The sequence below is a fragment of the Hemibagrus wyckioides genome, linkage group LG03 (genome assembly GCF_019097595.1).
Source record: "Hemibagrus wyckioides isolate EC202008001 linkage group LG03, SWU_Hwy_1.0, whole genome shotgun sequence".
Classification (NCBI taxonomy): domain Eukaryota; kingdom Metazoa; phylum Chordata; class Actinopteri; order Siluriformes; family Bagridae; genus Hemibagrus; species Hemibagrus wyckioides.
The window spans coordinates 17,354,815-17,371,167 of record NC_080712.1 but is presented as its reverse complement, the minus strand read 5'-3'; the positions used below and the strand labels follow the sequence as shown (position 1 = coordinate 17,371,167).

Here is a 16,353-nt window from a genome sequence, read left to right as displayed (position 1 = left end):
ACCGGTCTGGAAGTTAAACTACGACCGTGAGAAAAAGGATTTCTGCAGTGTCCTTTCTGGCTATATGTGCTGTAATTCTCAAAAACCTAGAGATGTCACTGTTGTCTTTCTGAAGAGGAGATGGACTATAACTCGCTTATATCATTTATTTTAACATGAGATGGCGCCAAACCCCACGGTGTGGTTATATGTGTTACGCTTTTAATAAGAATAAAAGAACTTTGTGAACTGTATTGTAAGGACCTTTTTCTGTAGCAATATCAGTGCATTAATCTGCTGTATTGTACAGTATTGTCAGTATTGTATCCGGGCAGTAAAAGTGCAAGGTGGTTAAAGTTAGAGGTTCAGCATGGCTAAATGAAAACCGCAGCAGAGATTGTAGCTGTCCACTTCAATGTGGTGCTGAAGTTCAGCTGCATTCTTCAGCAAGAAAACTAGACACTTAAACATGAATATGTGCTCCAGCCTAATACTCAGATCTCTCTTTAGATAAGTCACAGTCAAGTACACTTCTATTTTCACACTGCGAAGAATACTTATGACCCAGTCTTTTCTACTTCTAAACGTTTGAATGTAGTCTATGTAATATTTTAGGGTTAGACTTTTTACAGCATGTTAAGATAGAAAAGGACATTTCTCCCCTTGCTTAAATAAAAGCCATGGCTTAATTGTACAGTTACAAAGTTATTTGAAGTGTACAGCACAGACAGCAGAACTAAACTGCTGTACATATATCAGAGTTATATGACAGGGTTCATTTTAATTTTGCTCTTGGCTACGTACTGCTGTTTATCATGACCCATATGAGAAAAGACTGGAAGTTTGCAGTAACAGCGGATTTTTGTACAATTAATATACAGATATGTTTTGTAGCCTATATTATTCAAGTGCACTTCGAAAATTAGACTAGTAAATAAGTAACTCAAACAAGCAAAGTAATTAGTGTAACGTGATTTACGGAGCAATTAGCAAAGTGAAAGAATGCCACAATCCCTAATTAAAGAAATGAAAAGTAATTTATTTTAGTGTGTATTAATGTTCGTTACACTTACGCCAGCGTTTTATAAAACCTAATTGAAGAATATATTTAATGCTTAGTGCTGTATAATAGTCAAAACATCAGTCACTCGTGATGGAGATTGTTTTTTATTGATTGTTTGTTGTTATTTTTTAAACGCATATTGAATCTGAATCAACATGCGTTTAAAAAATAACAACTGAATCGCATTTATTGGAAGGGCGTGGCTTTCATATGCTGTTGCGTTAACTAAGTTTAATAAATAGGGCTGATTGGGGAACCACTGGGGGGCAAGCACGATGTGCGTCACATCCCTGGGAAAAAAGAGTTGAATGGAATCGGCAAGCACACATGCGAGTGTCTCACCCACAGCAGCAGCAGCAGTGGCGAGCTCATCTGGGGTGATGGCATGCTTCATAACGCTATAGGTCCATAGTCTATATCTATTCAGGTGAAAGGTCGCAACATTTCGTCTTTGTGCGCCCACGGTCTCCAAAAAGACAACTTACCACACCATGGAACACGATCGGGTGAATTTCTAGACTGTGCGCAAGTGTTTGAGCTCTCTTCATCATTTTAAATGACGGTTCGAGTTACAATGAAACTTTGGCCGCCGACGATAAAACGCGTTCAACTCAGCAGAGGAGAAAAGCGAGCGCAATGAAGGAGCGCAGCTGGCGAAGGTAAAGCAGGAAAAGTTCATTAGCTCATCGCGGTTTGGTCATTTATTAGAAGCACGACGGCATATTTCATTCTGTGAAAACGTAGCACAGTGTGGGAAAGTGTTTATACTGTTTGCGGTGAAACAAGAAAAAAGTGTGAATAATGGCTGAAGAGGGATCTGGTGGCTTGGCGAAGTCTGCCGCGGTTAAACTCTCAGAGATGGGAGAAAAAACTAAACAACTAAGCACTGCTATCCAAGATCCTGAACGACAGCGGAGGATTATTTTAGTAATCGTCTGTGTGGCACTTTTGTTAGATAATATGCTTTACATGGTGATCGTACCAATCGTTCCAGATTATTTAGCAAGCCTAGAAAGTGAATCTCCAACAAGCAAAAACTCCTCCAACAGCACAGAAAACTTCGACGTGCAGATTGGTGTCCTATTTGCATCCAAAGCCATTCTACAGCTTCTTGTAAATCCTTTGACGGGCACCTTCATAGACCGCGTTGGATACGACATACCACTTTTAATTGGACTTTCCATCATGTTTGTTTCCACGTGCATTTTTGCCTTCGCTGAAAACTACGCGACTCTTTTCGTGGCGCGGAGTCTGCAGGGTATCGGCTCGGCTTTCGCAGATACGTCAGGTATCGCAATGATAGCAGACAAATACACGGAGGAGGCCGAGAGGAGTCGAGCCCTGGGCATCGCATTGGCATTTATCTCCTTCGGCAGCCTGGCGGCGCCCCCCTTCGGCGGGGTGCTTTACGAGTTCGCAGGGAAGCGCTTCCCCTTTCTCGCCCTCGCCTGTGTCTGTCTAGTCGACGGTATTTTGTGCTTGACTGTCCTTAAACCATTCTCCAGCAGGACAAGGGAAAACATGCCAGTTGGCACACCTATTTATAAACTTATGATTGATCCATATATAGCAGTGGTGGCAGGGGCACTGACCACGTGTAACATCCCCCTTGCGTTTCTGGAGCCCACCATCGCGAACTGGATGGAGGAGACAATGGACGCGTCCCAGTGGCAGATCGGTCTTACTTGGTTGCCAGCTTTTTTCCCACATGTTTTAGGTGTCTACATTACTGTAAAACTGGCAGCCCGACACCCACACTTACAATGGTTTTATGGAGCTCTCGGCATGGTAATAATAGGTGCCAGCTCTTGCACTGTGCCAGCTTGCAAAAACTTTGAGCAACTTATAATCCCCTTGTGCGGCATCTGCTTTGGCATTGCGCTAGTGGACACTGCGCTGCTGCCCACACTTGCGTTTCTGGTTGATGTGCGCCACGTCTCTGTGTATGGCAGTGTGTACGCCATTGCGGACATCTCTTACTGTGTCGCATATGCTCTAGGTCCAGTTGTGGCTGGTAAAATAGTGCACGACCTCGGTTTTGTGCAGCTCAATCTGGGCATGGGCCTTGCCAACGTGCTTTACGCACCAGCGCTGCTCCTGCTGCGCAACGTATGCCTCATGAAGCCGTCTCATTCCGAGAGAAATATGCTGCTGGAGGAAGGGGCCACAGGACTCTACGACACCATCAGGCTAGAAGAGTGCCAAGCCAAGAAAAAGAAGCAGTGCTACAGTACAACGGACAACTGTCTGCCTGTGGATGAAAACGGCATTTTTGCTGGAAACTCCAAATCATACTCACAAGAGGAAGCATATGAACCCGAATATGCATAAAAGGAACAATCCTAATCAGTGCTGCGTCACTTTCCCGGACACACATTAATATACACAATTTAACCCCAAAATAGGCTTTACCTCTGTCTGGAAAACCAGCCTTCGATGTGTAGTCTAGCCATAGAATTGTATAGGACTTCTTTCACACTTTCACACTGGTGCAAAATGTGCAACATAAACTGTTCGCCGACTATGCTGTGTAACTCTAAATCATACTTATTTCATGTTTGATGAAGAATTAATGGCTTCACGTGTTCTTTTTAATTATCAAACTAGCTGTTATCAGCATATTTGTGACCATTTGCTTCCATTTCTCTTTAAAAGTATCACAGTGTAATATTTTTCCTTTAAAGAAAAGCATCAGTATTATATCACTGTTTCAAAATGCGTTCAGGGATAAATAAACGCACAAAATGTGCGTCATTATTCAAAACAGGCTTAAGTTATTGTCGTTTTTTTGCCAGGTCTGTGCTGCCATAACTAATATGCAATGTCACTTGACAATTTGACGGATTAAATGATGGATCTAATGTGTAGCCTATCCTTCGTCTCCACTGTCTGTATGGTCTTTTAACATTGTGAGGGTGTATTTCTGGAATGCGTCAATGTATATTATGAATTTAAAAAATGTACATAATGTGTATATCAAGTGTACATAATTAAAAAAAAATATATTGGGAACAGCCTTTTCAGTCTTTGTCATTTTACGCTTTGCGCGTGCATGCGTGTTTCCTATTTATTGTGTACTTGCCAATTATTTCTGTCTTCACTGACAAATGTTAAAGATGCAATTATTAAATAAAGTTAAATAACACAGGCTTCTTAAGAAAGATTTGTTAAGCATTCTGACACAGTGGGGAGAGATTATTTTTCCAACACAAAAAAACATGGTTAATACATTCACTAGAAGTTTCATAAATACAGAATTGGCTAATTCTGCAATTGACACTGAAATAAGAAAAATAAAACTTCAAGAATACTGAGTGCTGACATTCCCTATTAAGCATGTAGGTACACATCCGCAATCAAGGATAATGTCAGGATTATTACCTGTCTGATGAACAGTTAAGAAAGAAATCATTTTATTTCAGTTATTAATAGATTACTTCTTGACTTGTGACACAAAGTTGATAATGTAAATCAGTATTAGACACCAAAACACTGATGAATTAATTTGTAATTGCATTATTGCGTAGAGTACCCTTTTCCTCTTTGAGATCAAGTAGGAAATAGTAAGTAGCATACTACATACATAGAGCATAATTATAGTATTATACTAAAACAGTAGTTAGTACGCAGACACAGATGCCGAATATTGCACTTGACGCATGAATGTTGGTGGGAGGAGCTTCGAGCATCTTTCCCGAGCGGATTGTGGCACTCCAATGCATGGGGCGCAAACAGGAGTCAGAAGAAACGACAGAGGAACAGCTCTTTCCTTTCTAGGAAAAATACGTCAGGGGGAAATTGAATTTTGATCAACTTTTTAAGGCTTTTCAAGACATGACAGCGCCATTCTGGTAAGTACAGAACACGGAAAAACTTTGCATTTTAGATTTATTTTACTATCTATTTATCTCTAGTCCACTGTGCAGTCAGCCTACTACTTCAGGTAGGCTTATTGATCAAGTAATATGGCTATATATGCTCAAATCAAATGATAAAAAATGTGCAGCTTGGAAAACATTTTCACTGATAAATCTCGGGGCTTATTGTACTCCAGAGGGCAAATCTGTGATATTTCCTCGTATCTGACTGAGCTCTGGAACTTTGAGCATGCCGGTTTTGGACAAGAAGCCATCAAGGGACCAAGGGGATCAAAATGTAAAGTGTATTTTTTTTTACTACTGTCTATGTTTCAAGAATGAATAGCAATTATTTGATGATAAATAGTGTTGGATTTTGGAACTTTAAAGTGCAACTAATATTCAGAGCATACATTACAAAACTGGTGGTGTTTTAAAATCCTTAAGCAGATCTAACAGCAATGTAGTTTTAACTGATGCAGACCAGAAAATTTCAGTTATTTGAGCATTTGTAAATATTATTAAAAATATATTGATATCATTTGTAAATCAGTGACAAAATGCCCTAAATCGATCGTTTAAATAATGTCCAGTTACTACTCAATGGATAAAAAGACATTTGACATATTTGATGTCTTCAAATGTATAATTCTGGCCTCTCATATGTACTCTAACTCTAATCTCATGTATTCAGGGCCTCCCTAAACTACCTGTACCAGCTTTACAGCAAACTTTAGATATGTATTTAAAGTGCATGAGACATCTGATACCTGAAGAACAGTTCAGAAAAACCAAGGCGATTACTGAGAAGTTTGGAGCACCTGGTGGGCTGGGAGAAAGACTTCAGAGAAAATTACTGCAAAGGAGAGAGGCTAAAGCTAACTGGGTAAATTCCTGAAGAAATGTGCTCCTTTTTTTTACTGAAATATTGTAAGACACATTTTGGACAAAGTTTAGCTGATCTAATTTACATGTAACTATTTAAATCTTATACTACAGATATTGTGTAGATTTTGTAATTAGAAAAGTATAAATATATTTTCTTTTTCAGGTATATGACTATTGGGTTGAAGATATGTATTTGAATAATAGATTAGCACTACCTGTTAACTCCAGCCCTGCTATGGTCTTCCCAAAACAGAACTTCAGGACTCCAAGTGATATGCTCAGGTACTGAACACTGTGGAGGAAGCAGTATATTTGATGAGGTGTATACATCCAGGTCTTGTTTTCTCTTTTCATCCAATCTAACCCCAAATACCTGCAGTCTTTTAAACATATTCCCCTCTAAATGTACTGGAACTTCATTTGTTTGTTTTTTTTCTATATACTGAAGACAATTTGGTCATACATGATAGATGAGAATTTTAGCTTTCATTTCCTGGTATTTACATCTAGATGTATTAAAACAATTTAAAACAACCACACGATTTTATGTGAGCAAAAGAATTGGAACACAGTCTTAAAGTAAATCTAAAATATTCAGTTGTGGATCACTTGCTTCCCTTGACATCACCTGTTGCATTCATCTTTTGTGATGCTTTTCCAGGCTTGTACCAGTCTTTCAGTTAGTGTTTGTTTTGAAAAAAGGGGGTGAGGGGTGGGGGGTCTCCCTTCTTCCAGAGATGAAATGCCGCTCAGTTGGGTTACAGTCTGCTAATTGACTTGGCCAGTCTAAAACCTTTCACTTTTCCCCCTGTCCTTTGGGTTATTATCTTGCTGCATGATGAACTTCCTCCTAATTAGATTAGATTCATGTCTCTGTAAAGTGGCAGACAGAATGTTTCTGTAGACTTCTGAATTCATTCTGCCGAATTTCATCATCAATAAAGATGAGTGAGTCTGTTTCAGAAGCAGCCACGCAAGCCCAGCCATGGCACTGCCTCGACCTCATCTGCTTGACAGATGAGCTTCTACATTTGAGCAGGTCCTTACTTTCTCCACACTTTGGCCATTCCATCACTTTGGTAGAGGTTAATGTTTCTGCTCTCAAAGTCTTCTTTTAATGGTGGACTGTGTTTGAAACATAAAGAAATATAAAATGTACATCTGGAAGCACGTTTGCCTCACACCTCCCGGGTACTCTGATTTCCTTAGCCAAAGACATGCCTTTTACACTAAGTGGCATCTCTAAATTATCTGTATTGTGTGAATGGGTGTTTGAGTCTGTGTGCAATTGTGCCACACAATAGATTGGCATCCTGTCCAGGGTGTACCCTGCCTTGTGCCTCACATCTCCTAGATAGGCTCCAGATTCCCTGCAAACCTGTGAGATAAGTAATGTAGAGAGTGAATGGGTGGATGGGTGGATGGATGGATGGAATGTATATACTTCTGTAAAGATGCTTTGTGACAATGCCCATTGTTAAAAGCACTAAATATAAAAAAAAAAGCTATAGAGTTGAATTGGTACCTTCACCCCTGCACTGTTAAGGTTGTTAGTGATGTTATTTTGTTTTGTTTTTTTACCGCTCTAACAATGTTTCTGTTTCTGTCACATGTTTCCCTGGCTGACCTGTAGTGCTTGTTAGTACACCAGGGGATTCTTTTTTTTTTATCAGGATCTTTCAAATTGTCTATGTTCAATGCTCAGGGAGTTTTCTTTGGTGAAACCCCAGGCTTGAACTAAGAGTTGGTATAGTAGGTGGGCACACATGAGCAACAAGAAAGACCTATAAGATGCTCCAATATTTTTGGTATTCACTTGAAAAATGGTGGTGTTCGAACCAAAGGTTTATCATCTAGATGTATATATCATGAAATGAATGCTGAAATGTGCTGTCTCATACAATACTCATCGTTTGATCTCAAACCTAAATATCTTCAGTGTATAGCAAAACAAAAAAAAGTTCCTTATAATAATCAGTATGTGCAGAATATGTAACTTAGTGTGAGAAGTAAATAAATAAAAAAAATGCCTATCTTAATCCAGATGCATCATAGACTGTTTTACTAGAAAAACTCTTAGTTCTATTTGTTTTGTTTCTATTTAATCATTTCTTTTAACCTACATTGTCTTTTAAATGTTATTTAAAAATGTACTTTGTAATTATATTTAAAAAGCTTCAACATGGGAACATATTTCTTAAATAATTGCAACTTTACTACTAATAAAATCCAATAAAAGAACATTTTATTACACTTGCTTTAGGAAATCAGGTCTGCAATCACATTATAATTAGATGGAAGTAATCCAAGCTGATATTATGTTACATGAATGTGCTTTAAATTAACCCCTTATTTTACATATTATTACATTAAGGTAGTCAATATCCAGATGCTTTTTGAAATTTGCTTAACACTTCACTCTCAAAACATGTCTGCTTGCACTTATCAACTCCATAATCAAAATATTATCTCTTGCTGCACAAGAATAATCTAAACTCATATATTGTACACTATTTCGAAATAGTCGAAATTGTTTTAACCCATTTTTTTTCTCTTCTACAGATTTACAGCTCATCTAATTTCAGGGGTATTAGAATACAAGTGTCTTATTGATGGGTATGTCTTGCCAATAACATACAAGGTTGTACATGCTTATGAAGTTCGCTAATGCTTATGAAGTTCGCTAATGCTCTTTGCAATAATATTGCTTTTGTTATGATTTGTAGACATGCCCTACCAGTGGACTTTGCCCGTGGCCAATTAGCTGGCACACCACTGTGTATGGAGCAGTACTACAGGCTCTTCACCTCCTACCGCTTACCAGGGCCAAAGACAGACACCCTGGTGGCTCAGAACAGCTGTGTAATGCCAGAACCAGAGCATATTATAGTGGCCTGTAAAAACCAGGTAGGACCCTCAGTGTAAATAATCAAGGGAATCAGGCTCTGTTTGATGATTCACTTATTTGTTATGTATAATTAGATCTGATCTGGCACAGAAGCTAGGTATCTAAATGACACCACAACAAAGGTGATGGACAACTCTCTTGGGCAGTTCTTTTTCTGTTCAACAACATAATTAATAAGTGAGGTCCTCTAACAGGTGCTTGCTATTGACTTAATGAGGATTGTTCTTAATCATCTTCATGCTTGAGTTGATTTTAATTATGTACAAGACAATCCATTTTAATGTCATAAAAGTTTCAGTCACTCATTAGGCAGCTGTTCTTTCACTCAAAATGGCTCTTAGTGTATAGTGTATAGTGGCCAGGCTATACATGAATTATGTAAATGTACGACTTTATTTCCCTAGTTTTTTGTTCTTGATGTGGTCATCAACTTCCGGCGGCTTAGTGAGAAAGATCTGTTCACTCAGCTGCAGAAGATAATGAAGAAGGCTGAGAGTGGGGAGGAAAACTTCCCTCCTATTGGTCTACTCACCTCAGATGGGCGGACTGAGTGGGCAGAAGCTCGTAGTGCTCTCATTAAAGGTCAGATAACATTTGAGTCTGAATGTATCATGCAATCTAACATTCTGAGATCAGGATTTTTTTCATGAAAGTATTGTGATCATTTCTAATAACAAAATTATATGCATATAAAATGCAGAAGAAAACATCACACTTACTTGGTCAAATGACTTTTTAATGGGCCACCTTGCCCATATCTTTCAGGATGGCAGATCTAAACTTGGATTTGTTTATTTATGCAATTTATTAGAGCAATGGATGAACACTAAAAGAAAACCTGCAATAATTGGAAAACATAATCAAGCACAAATTCCAAATTTTACGACACATTCACTCAGATTCTGAAGCATGCTGAATAAACACATCTACTGTAGATTCTACCAATAGAGACTCTCTGGATATGATCGAGCGCTGCCTGTGTTTGGTGTGCTTGGACGAACCATGTGGCATGGATCTGAGTGACACAAACCGAGCCATGATGATGCTCCACGGAGGAGGGAAGGACAAGAATGGAGGAAACCGCTGGTATGACAAACCCTTGCAGGTAAAGCATTAACATGAGATGATGCCAACCAGCATGCAGTATTTTAAAATTTGGATTATGTCTGCAGTTATTTGGTGAATCTCAGTTTATAGTAGGTGCAGATGGATGCTGTGGTGTTGTTTGCGAACATTCACCCTTTGAGGGAATCGTGCTGGTCCAGTGCACTGAATATTTACTAAAGTACATGTAAGTTATTCATTTTATATAATTCTATAATCATAAATTATTTATTACAGACTAAATTAAATGTAATGTATGACAACAGTAGTAGATTTAGGATAAATATAACAAGTTTACTTTATATACAATATTTTGGGGCTCCAGCTCCAACTCACATCTTATACTGTATATTGTTTCTTCTACAGTTCATAGTCAGGGGCTACTCTCTAAGCTTTTATTGTCTTTTCAACCTATAGTCTCATGCACAGGTTGAGTATGATTAAGTATGTCTGTTTATATATTATTTCTATTCTTTTTCTAATACATTATTTGGCCAAAAGTTTGTGGATATCTGACCATTACACCTATATGTGCTTTTTGAACATCTCATTCCAGATGTACTTCATACCATTTGCTGTTATAATAACCTCCACTCTTCTGGGAAGACTTTCCACTAGATTTTGGAGCATGGCTGAGGGGATTTGTGCTCATTAGAGGAGCACATGGAGGAGACCTGGGATGCATCCCAAAAGTGTACAGTGGGGTTGAGGTCAGGGCTCTGTGCTCACTCGGGTTCTTCCACATCAGGCTTGGTAATCTATATCTTTATGGTCCTCACTTTGTTCACAAGGATATTTGTCATACTGGTAAAGATTTGGGCTCCTTAGTTCCAATGATGAAAATTTTAATTTGCAATTGCCCAGTTGGGGACAACCCAAATGCGTGAGATGGTCAGGTGTCCCCAAACCTTTGCCTATATAGTGTACATCTAGGCAAGAAAAAGTTGCTGTTTGCTTGTCATGTGTGCTTGTGTGACATGTAACATGTAATCATCATCTAATTTGGAGAGTTTGGGATTGAGAACCAGACAACGCTATATTACAAATTACCTTTAGCTCTAGAGTAATGGAAAAGTCAATACTTGGGTATGTTTGGATTGATTTTAGGAGTGGCAGTCCTTCAAAGTTGGTGCGAGCAGCCAGTGTGAGTGAATTGCCATCCCCAAGGCACCTGCACTGGAAATGTTCTCCAGAAATCCAAAAATTCCTCACTTCTTCAGCAGAGAAATTACAAAGGCAAGCCTACATTTCATTTTTTGTGTACTAATGCAGATTGAGGGGTGTTGGAGGATTCCTTTTAAATAACATGCTATGTCAGTTTAATGCACCTTTTATGTATAGGCTTGTCAAAAATCTAGACATGAATGTCCACAAATTCAGCAGTTATGGTAAAGAGTTCATCAAGAAACACAAAATGAGTCCTGATGCTTACATACAAGTGGCTCTGCAGTTTGCATTTTACAGGTCAGTTTCCTGTTCACTACCTCACAATACATGGATAATAGTCAACATAACAGGCCACTTCATGACAAACATATCTACCCTTTGCCCAGATGCCATGGAAGACCTGTGCCAACCTACGAGAGTGCATCAATTCGCCGCTTCCAGCAGGGTCGAGTGGACAACATTCGCTCTTCTACTGCTGAGGCCTTGGAATTTGTGAAAACCATGACTGATAAAAAGTCCACGGTAGGTCATTAAGCCTGATACAATTAGAGGAGCTGAGCTGAATTGTTCATTATTGGATTCCACTCACACAAAAAGTCTCATATATATAAAGTACTGTAGCAGATTTTATTCATTATTTTCAGTCAAAGGACCAGTAATATCTAAGTTGTAAAAAACACTCACTAAAATGTGTTGTAGATGATAATATTTAGTATTTTTATTTTATTTTTTCCTATAATCAATTATTTATTTTCCAGTTACCAATTTATGAGTTTTTTGATTATTTATAAGTGCTGGAAGTAGAAATTTCAGCCTCTTTGGTAAAAAAATATTGTACAATACTTGGCAAGTGTTAAGTCGATACTCATTCAATAAGAAAACAATGCTGTGCCCTGTCTCGAACAACATACTACCTAAATATTAAGGACACCGGCGGTGTAATAATGTACTCAGGCTATTATAGTTTACAGAAGGGTTTAGCAATATTTAAAAAAATTATGTATTCAACTAGCATGGCAGTGACATTTGCTGAGTATTAGCAAGAGAAAGAGTAAAACATCTTGCTTTCGAACATGAGCATGTCTTTCAGCTACCATTAGCCACTTAGCTCTGCCCCATAGTCCATTACACGGTAATCTTAGGCACATTCTGTTTAATTTTGTTTTTATCTTATGGCATATTGTGTAGGTCTAACCAAAAATATAATTTACTTGTTAATAAATGTGTGTGCCCTCTTAGACTATATTGTATGTATGATTAATTCTTAAACCTCATTTATTATTTATTAACATCATTTACATCATGTCACTATATTTTTTTCTTTGCCTAGGATGTTGAGAAGATGGAGAAGTTATGTGATGCTATTAAGGCCCAAACCAATTATACAATATTGGTAATTAAGACTTAAGATGTTGATCAAGTTCCCCAGCTTAATGCATTAATAGTCTATCCTATCATGATACTGTTATGTCTCAGGATAGTTCTCTTATTCACATGAACTGTTTACTTGTCCAGGCTATTACAGGGATGGCAATAGACAATCACTTACTTGGACTGCGAGAAATCTCTAAGGAGCTCAACCTGGAGAAGCCAGAGATTTTCACAGATGAGACCTATATTGCCAGCAACCAATTCATCCTCTCAACGAGTCAGGTACATTAAACACAAACAGAGAATAAGTAAGAATGAGAAACTATTGTGAAGTAATGGGTGATATATTCCATATAAATAATGTCATTTTAAATCAACCACTGAGAATTTTATCCAAAACATTTATCCAAATGCTTCCACAGAGCTTAATAAATTATCCACATTACTATTACACTATGTGTTACCTAGACAACTCTATACACAAGGTAACAGTGTGATATCTGCATGCAGGTTCCTACAACTGTCGAGATGTTTTGCTGCTATGGCCCCGTGGTCCCTAATGGCTACGGTGCCTGCTACAATCCCCAGTCGGACCACATCATTTTTTGTGTGTCCAGTTTCCATGACAGCCCCGAGACCTCTTCAGACATGTTTGTGAAAGCTTTGGAGGAGTGCCTGGGGGAGATGCAGGATCTATGTAACACTCAAGCAGGCAGAGTAACGCCAGAGAGAGGGCTGAAAAGGCCAATGAAGCTGTGAGGGATAGAGGAAAGTCATAGTATACACTTTTAGACATGGGTTCCTTGAGGGTTCTTTGGGTAACTAAGCATTCTTTGCTTTGGAAAAGAATTTGAAACACTTTCTGACAAGAAACACTCTGTTGTAGGTGTTCCATGTAGGAACATTAACGATTCCCCCAGATTGAAGAACCCATAAGAGTGTACCTGAGAAGTAAATACCCTTTGAAAAGTGTAATTTAACTATTGTATCCAAACGTCCAGAGTCTATTATATTACATAGTACATTGTATGATTTTGTGGTGCCAAAAAAAAAAAGTTTTGTACTACTACATAGAAGTTATATATATAGATTGTTAGAAATGTGCTTGCTCTAACATCATAAGGTCAAATCCTGATGATGCCAAGATGTTGTTTGGTAATCCAAGAAAACAAACTTGGTCTTGCTATCTGTGTCCCTGTCCGTTGTCAGTCAGTAACTACTAACCAGTAGTAGGTGTCTGTGAGCTCATTGTGAAAAAGGGGAAATAACACTTTTCTCCCAGCTTTATTGTGATGTAGCACAAGCAGCAGTTTGAAAGGATGTCTTCAGGAAAAGAAAATGCTGGACTTTACTTTCCATGGTTCGTAGATGTTGTATGATAAGGGAGAGCTGGACAGTTGGTGAGAACTGGCAAATGCCCAAACTGAAAATATTTTCATGGTGTTTATACCTTAAATTACAAAACACCAATATAATATAATCTACTATCTAATGCAATATTAGTGTCGATATTAAAATAGGTAGGTGAAATTGTTAGAGAAGATTTGTTTGCTGTGTGAAAACGAACTACACTATATGGCCAAAGGTTTTTGGACAACTGGGCATCCCACCCATGTTTTTTTTTTTAAATCCCATTCCAGATTTAGTTCCCCTTTGCTGTTGTAATAACCTTCATCTTCTGGGAAGGCTTTCCACTAGAATGTGGAGTGTGACTGGAGGGATTTGTCCATTCAGCCACAAGAGCATTAGTGAGGTTAGGCACTGATGTTGTATGAGGAGGCCTGGGGTGCAGTCTGCATTCCAATTCATGGAATGCATTCCAATTCAAGGCTCTGTGCAGGACACTCAATTTCTTCCAGTCTAACCTTAGCAAACCATGTCTTCATGGAGCTTGCTTTGAGCAAAGGGGCGTTGTCATGCTGGAACAGGTTTGGGCCGCTTAGTTCCTGTAAATGGGAAATTGTAACGCTAAAGCACACAAAAAACATTCTCAACATCCTATGTGTCTCCAGCTTTATGGCAACATTTTGGGAAAAGCCCACTAGGTGTGAAGGTCATGTGTCCACATACTTTTGGCGATAGTGTATGTGCTGTTAAAAGACTTGCAGCTTAATCTAATGGAGGGTACCATTAGTATGACTTATACCATCACCCCCTAAATATGTACAGCACATGTAGTGATCTGATCAAGTTAACTGAAAAACAGGACTGTTTCAACCATGTCTCGAACCATGACAACAATAAGAGATTAAATATCTGTGTGTATGTATTTTTTTCAAAATATATCAGGTCCAAGATCAGACTAGGATTGAACAATTCTAAATAATATTAATAGAAATGTATTATAAAATTATAACAATTATTGTTTACAGAAATGTATTAAGATATATGGTTAATATCTATGTCGATATCAATTAAAGTGTGGTGTATATGTGCTGTTCTTGAATTTGTTGTAACAGTAATGCATTAGACAGTGAGACAACCTGAAATCTTGAAAAATTTGAATGTGCCAATAACAAGTGTTACTGGTAGTGGCTAATATTTACTACATATGTTTGTTTATATTTGGAGTGCTATTTGTGAATCATCATGTTATTTGTGAATCATCATGTTATTTAACCTGCTTTGTTGCACAAAGTACAAAGTTATTTTTATAATTTATTTTTTATGTGAAACTCAATATCAGATGAATAAAATGATGAAGAAGAAGACAACGAAATGTGTGTGTGGCATAAAGTAACTATTTTTGTATGTACTGTAATTGGCATATACATTTATTTGAAATCATATACTGCACAATAAGACAAGATAAAAAGCTAAAAGTGATGCAGAATTTAATGTTTATGCTGACAACTGACCGGAAACAAGACCAGTACAGATGAAGGGTGGACTGAGAACAACAAATAACACACAAACAGCAATAATAGAAAAAATGTAAGGAACATACGTCATCCGTCAGCACAGCAAAACACATATACACTAGAAGGGAGTGTGATTCTGCACGACTGTTTTAAAATAAATGAACCAGACCAATGAATTTCACTGAAGGTCTGGCTCTGTGGTGTTCGGATCAAAAGACTGTAATATATTGTTCTCATTTTAATATGGCCAAAAAGGTTGAGAAGAACTTTTTGTTTCTTCTTATTCTTCTAATTATTTTCTCTTACTTTAAAATGTTGTGAAGTATTCGGGCATGAGAATAACAGAATCCAAAATGGCAAGGTTTAGTAGCTCGTTTACAAACTATTTATTTATATAGTGCTTTTAACAATGGACATTGTCTCAAAACAACTTTACTAGTTACTATTTTATCCCTAATGAGCAAGCCTGAGGCGACGGTGGCAAGAAAAACTCCCTCAGATGATATGAGGAAGAAACCTTGAGAGGAACCAGGCTGGTAAGGAAACCCATCCTTTAGTGACACTGGACAGTAAATAATGTCCTTTCTATAACAGCAACCAAGAGCTCTTGAGGAACTACACCAATAAGGCATACCATTATGACCACCTGACTAATATTGTGTTGGTCTCCCTTTTGCTGCCAAGACAGCCCTGACCCGTCATGCACTGTGTATTCTGACACCTTTCTATCAGAACCAGCATTAACTTCTTCAGCAATCTGAGCAACAGTAGCACATCTGCTGGATCAGATCACAGGGGGCCAGCCTTCGCTCCTCACATGCATCAGTGAGCCTTGGCCACCCATGACCCTGTCGCCGGGTCACCACTGTTCCTTCCTTGGACCACTTTTGATAGATACTGACCACTGCAGACCAGGAACACCTCACAAGAGCTACAGTTTTGGAGACGCTCTGATCCAGTCGTCTAGCCATCACAATTTGACCCTTCATCAAACTCTCTCAAATCCTTACGCCTGCCCATTTTTCCTGATTCTAACACATCAACTTTGAGGACAAAATGTTCACTAGCTGCCTAATATATCCCACCCACTAACAGGTGCCATGATGAGGAGATAATCAGTGATATTCACTTCACCTGTCACTGCTCATAATGTTA

At 38.3% G+C, this 16,353-nt stretch overlaps 2 protein-coding genes across 2 annotated transcripts; both read left to right on the top strand.

Annotated features, from left to right (window-relative positions):
* The first annotated feature begins 1,385 nt into the window (after positions 1 to 1,385).
* slc18a3a (solute carrier family 18 member 3a) lies at positions 1,386 to 4,047 on the top strand. Its single transcript, XM_058385956.1, has one exon. It carries the CDS (start codon positions 1,844 to 1,846, stop codon positions 3,371 to 3,373), a length of 1,530 nt encoding a protein of 509 aa, XP_058241939.1. The 5' UTR covers positions 1,386 to 1,843; the 3' UTR covers positions 3,374 to 4,047.
* Positions 4,048 to 4,774: 727 nt separating this feature from the next.
* On the top strand, positions 4,775 to 13,116 carry chata (choline O-acetyltransferase a). The gene is given in 16 exon segments (XM_058385111.1): positions 4,775 to 4,893; positions 5,097 to 5,197; positions 5,594 to 5,785; positions 5,951 to 6,069; positions 8,350 to 8,403; positions 8,514 to 8,694; positions 9,100 to 9,277; positions 9,631 to 9,800; positions 9,886 to 9,986; positions 10,907 to 11,035; positions 11,141 to 11,263; positions 11,353 to 11,488; positions 12,297 to 12,359; positions 12,482 to 12,619; positions 12,848 to 13,046; positions 13,049 to 13,116. Coding segments are annotated over 15 exon segments (1,899 nt in total). The 5' UTR covers positions 4,775 to 4,893; positions 5,097 to 5,149.
* The last annotated feature ends 3,237 nt before the right edge of the window (positions 13,117 to 16,353 follow it).

What these genes read in the sequence shown, in the direction of transcription:
- slc18a3a (XM_058385956.1), top strand. Translation starts at nt 1,844, where the DNA reads ATGGCTGAAGAGGGATCTGGTGGCTTGGCGAAGTCTGCCGCGGTTAAA.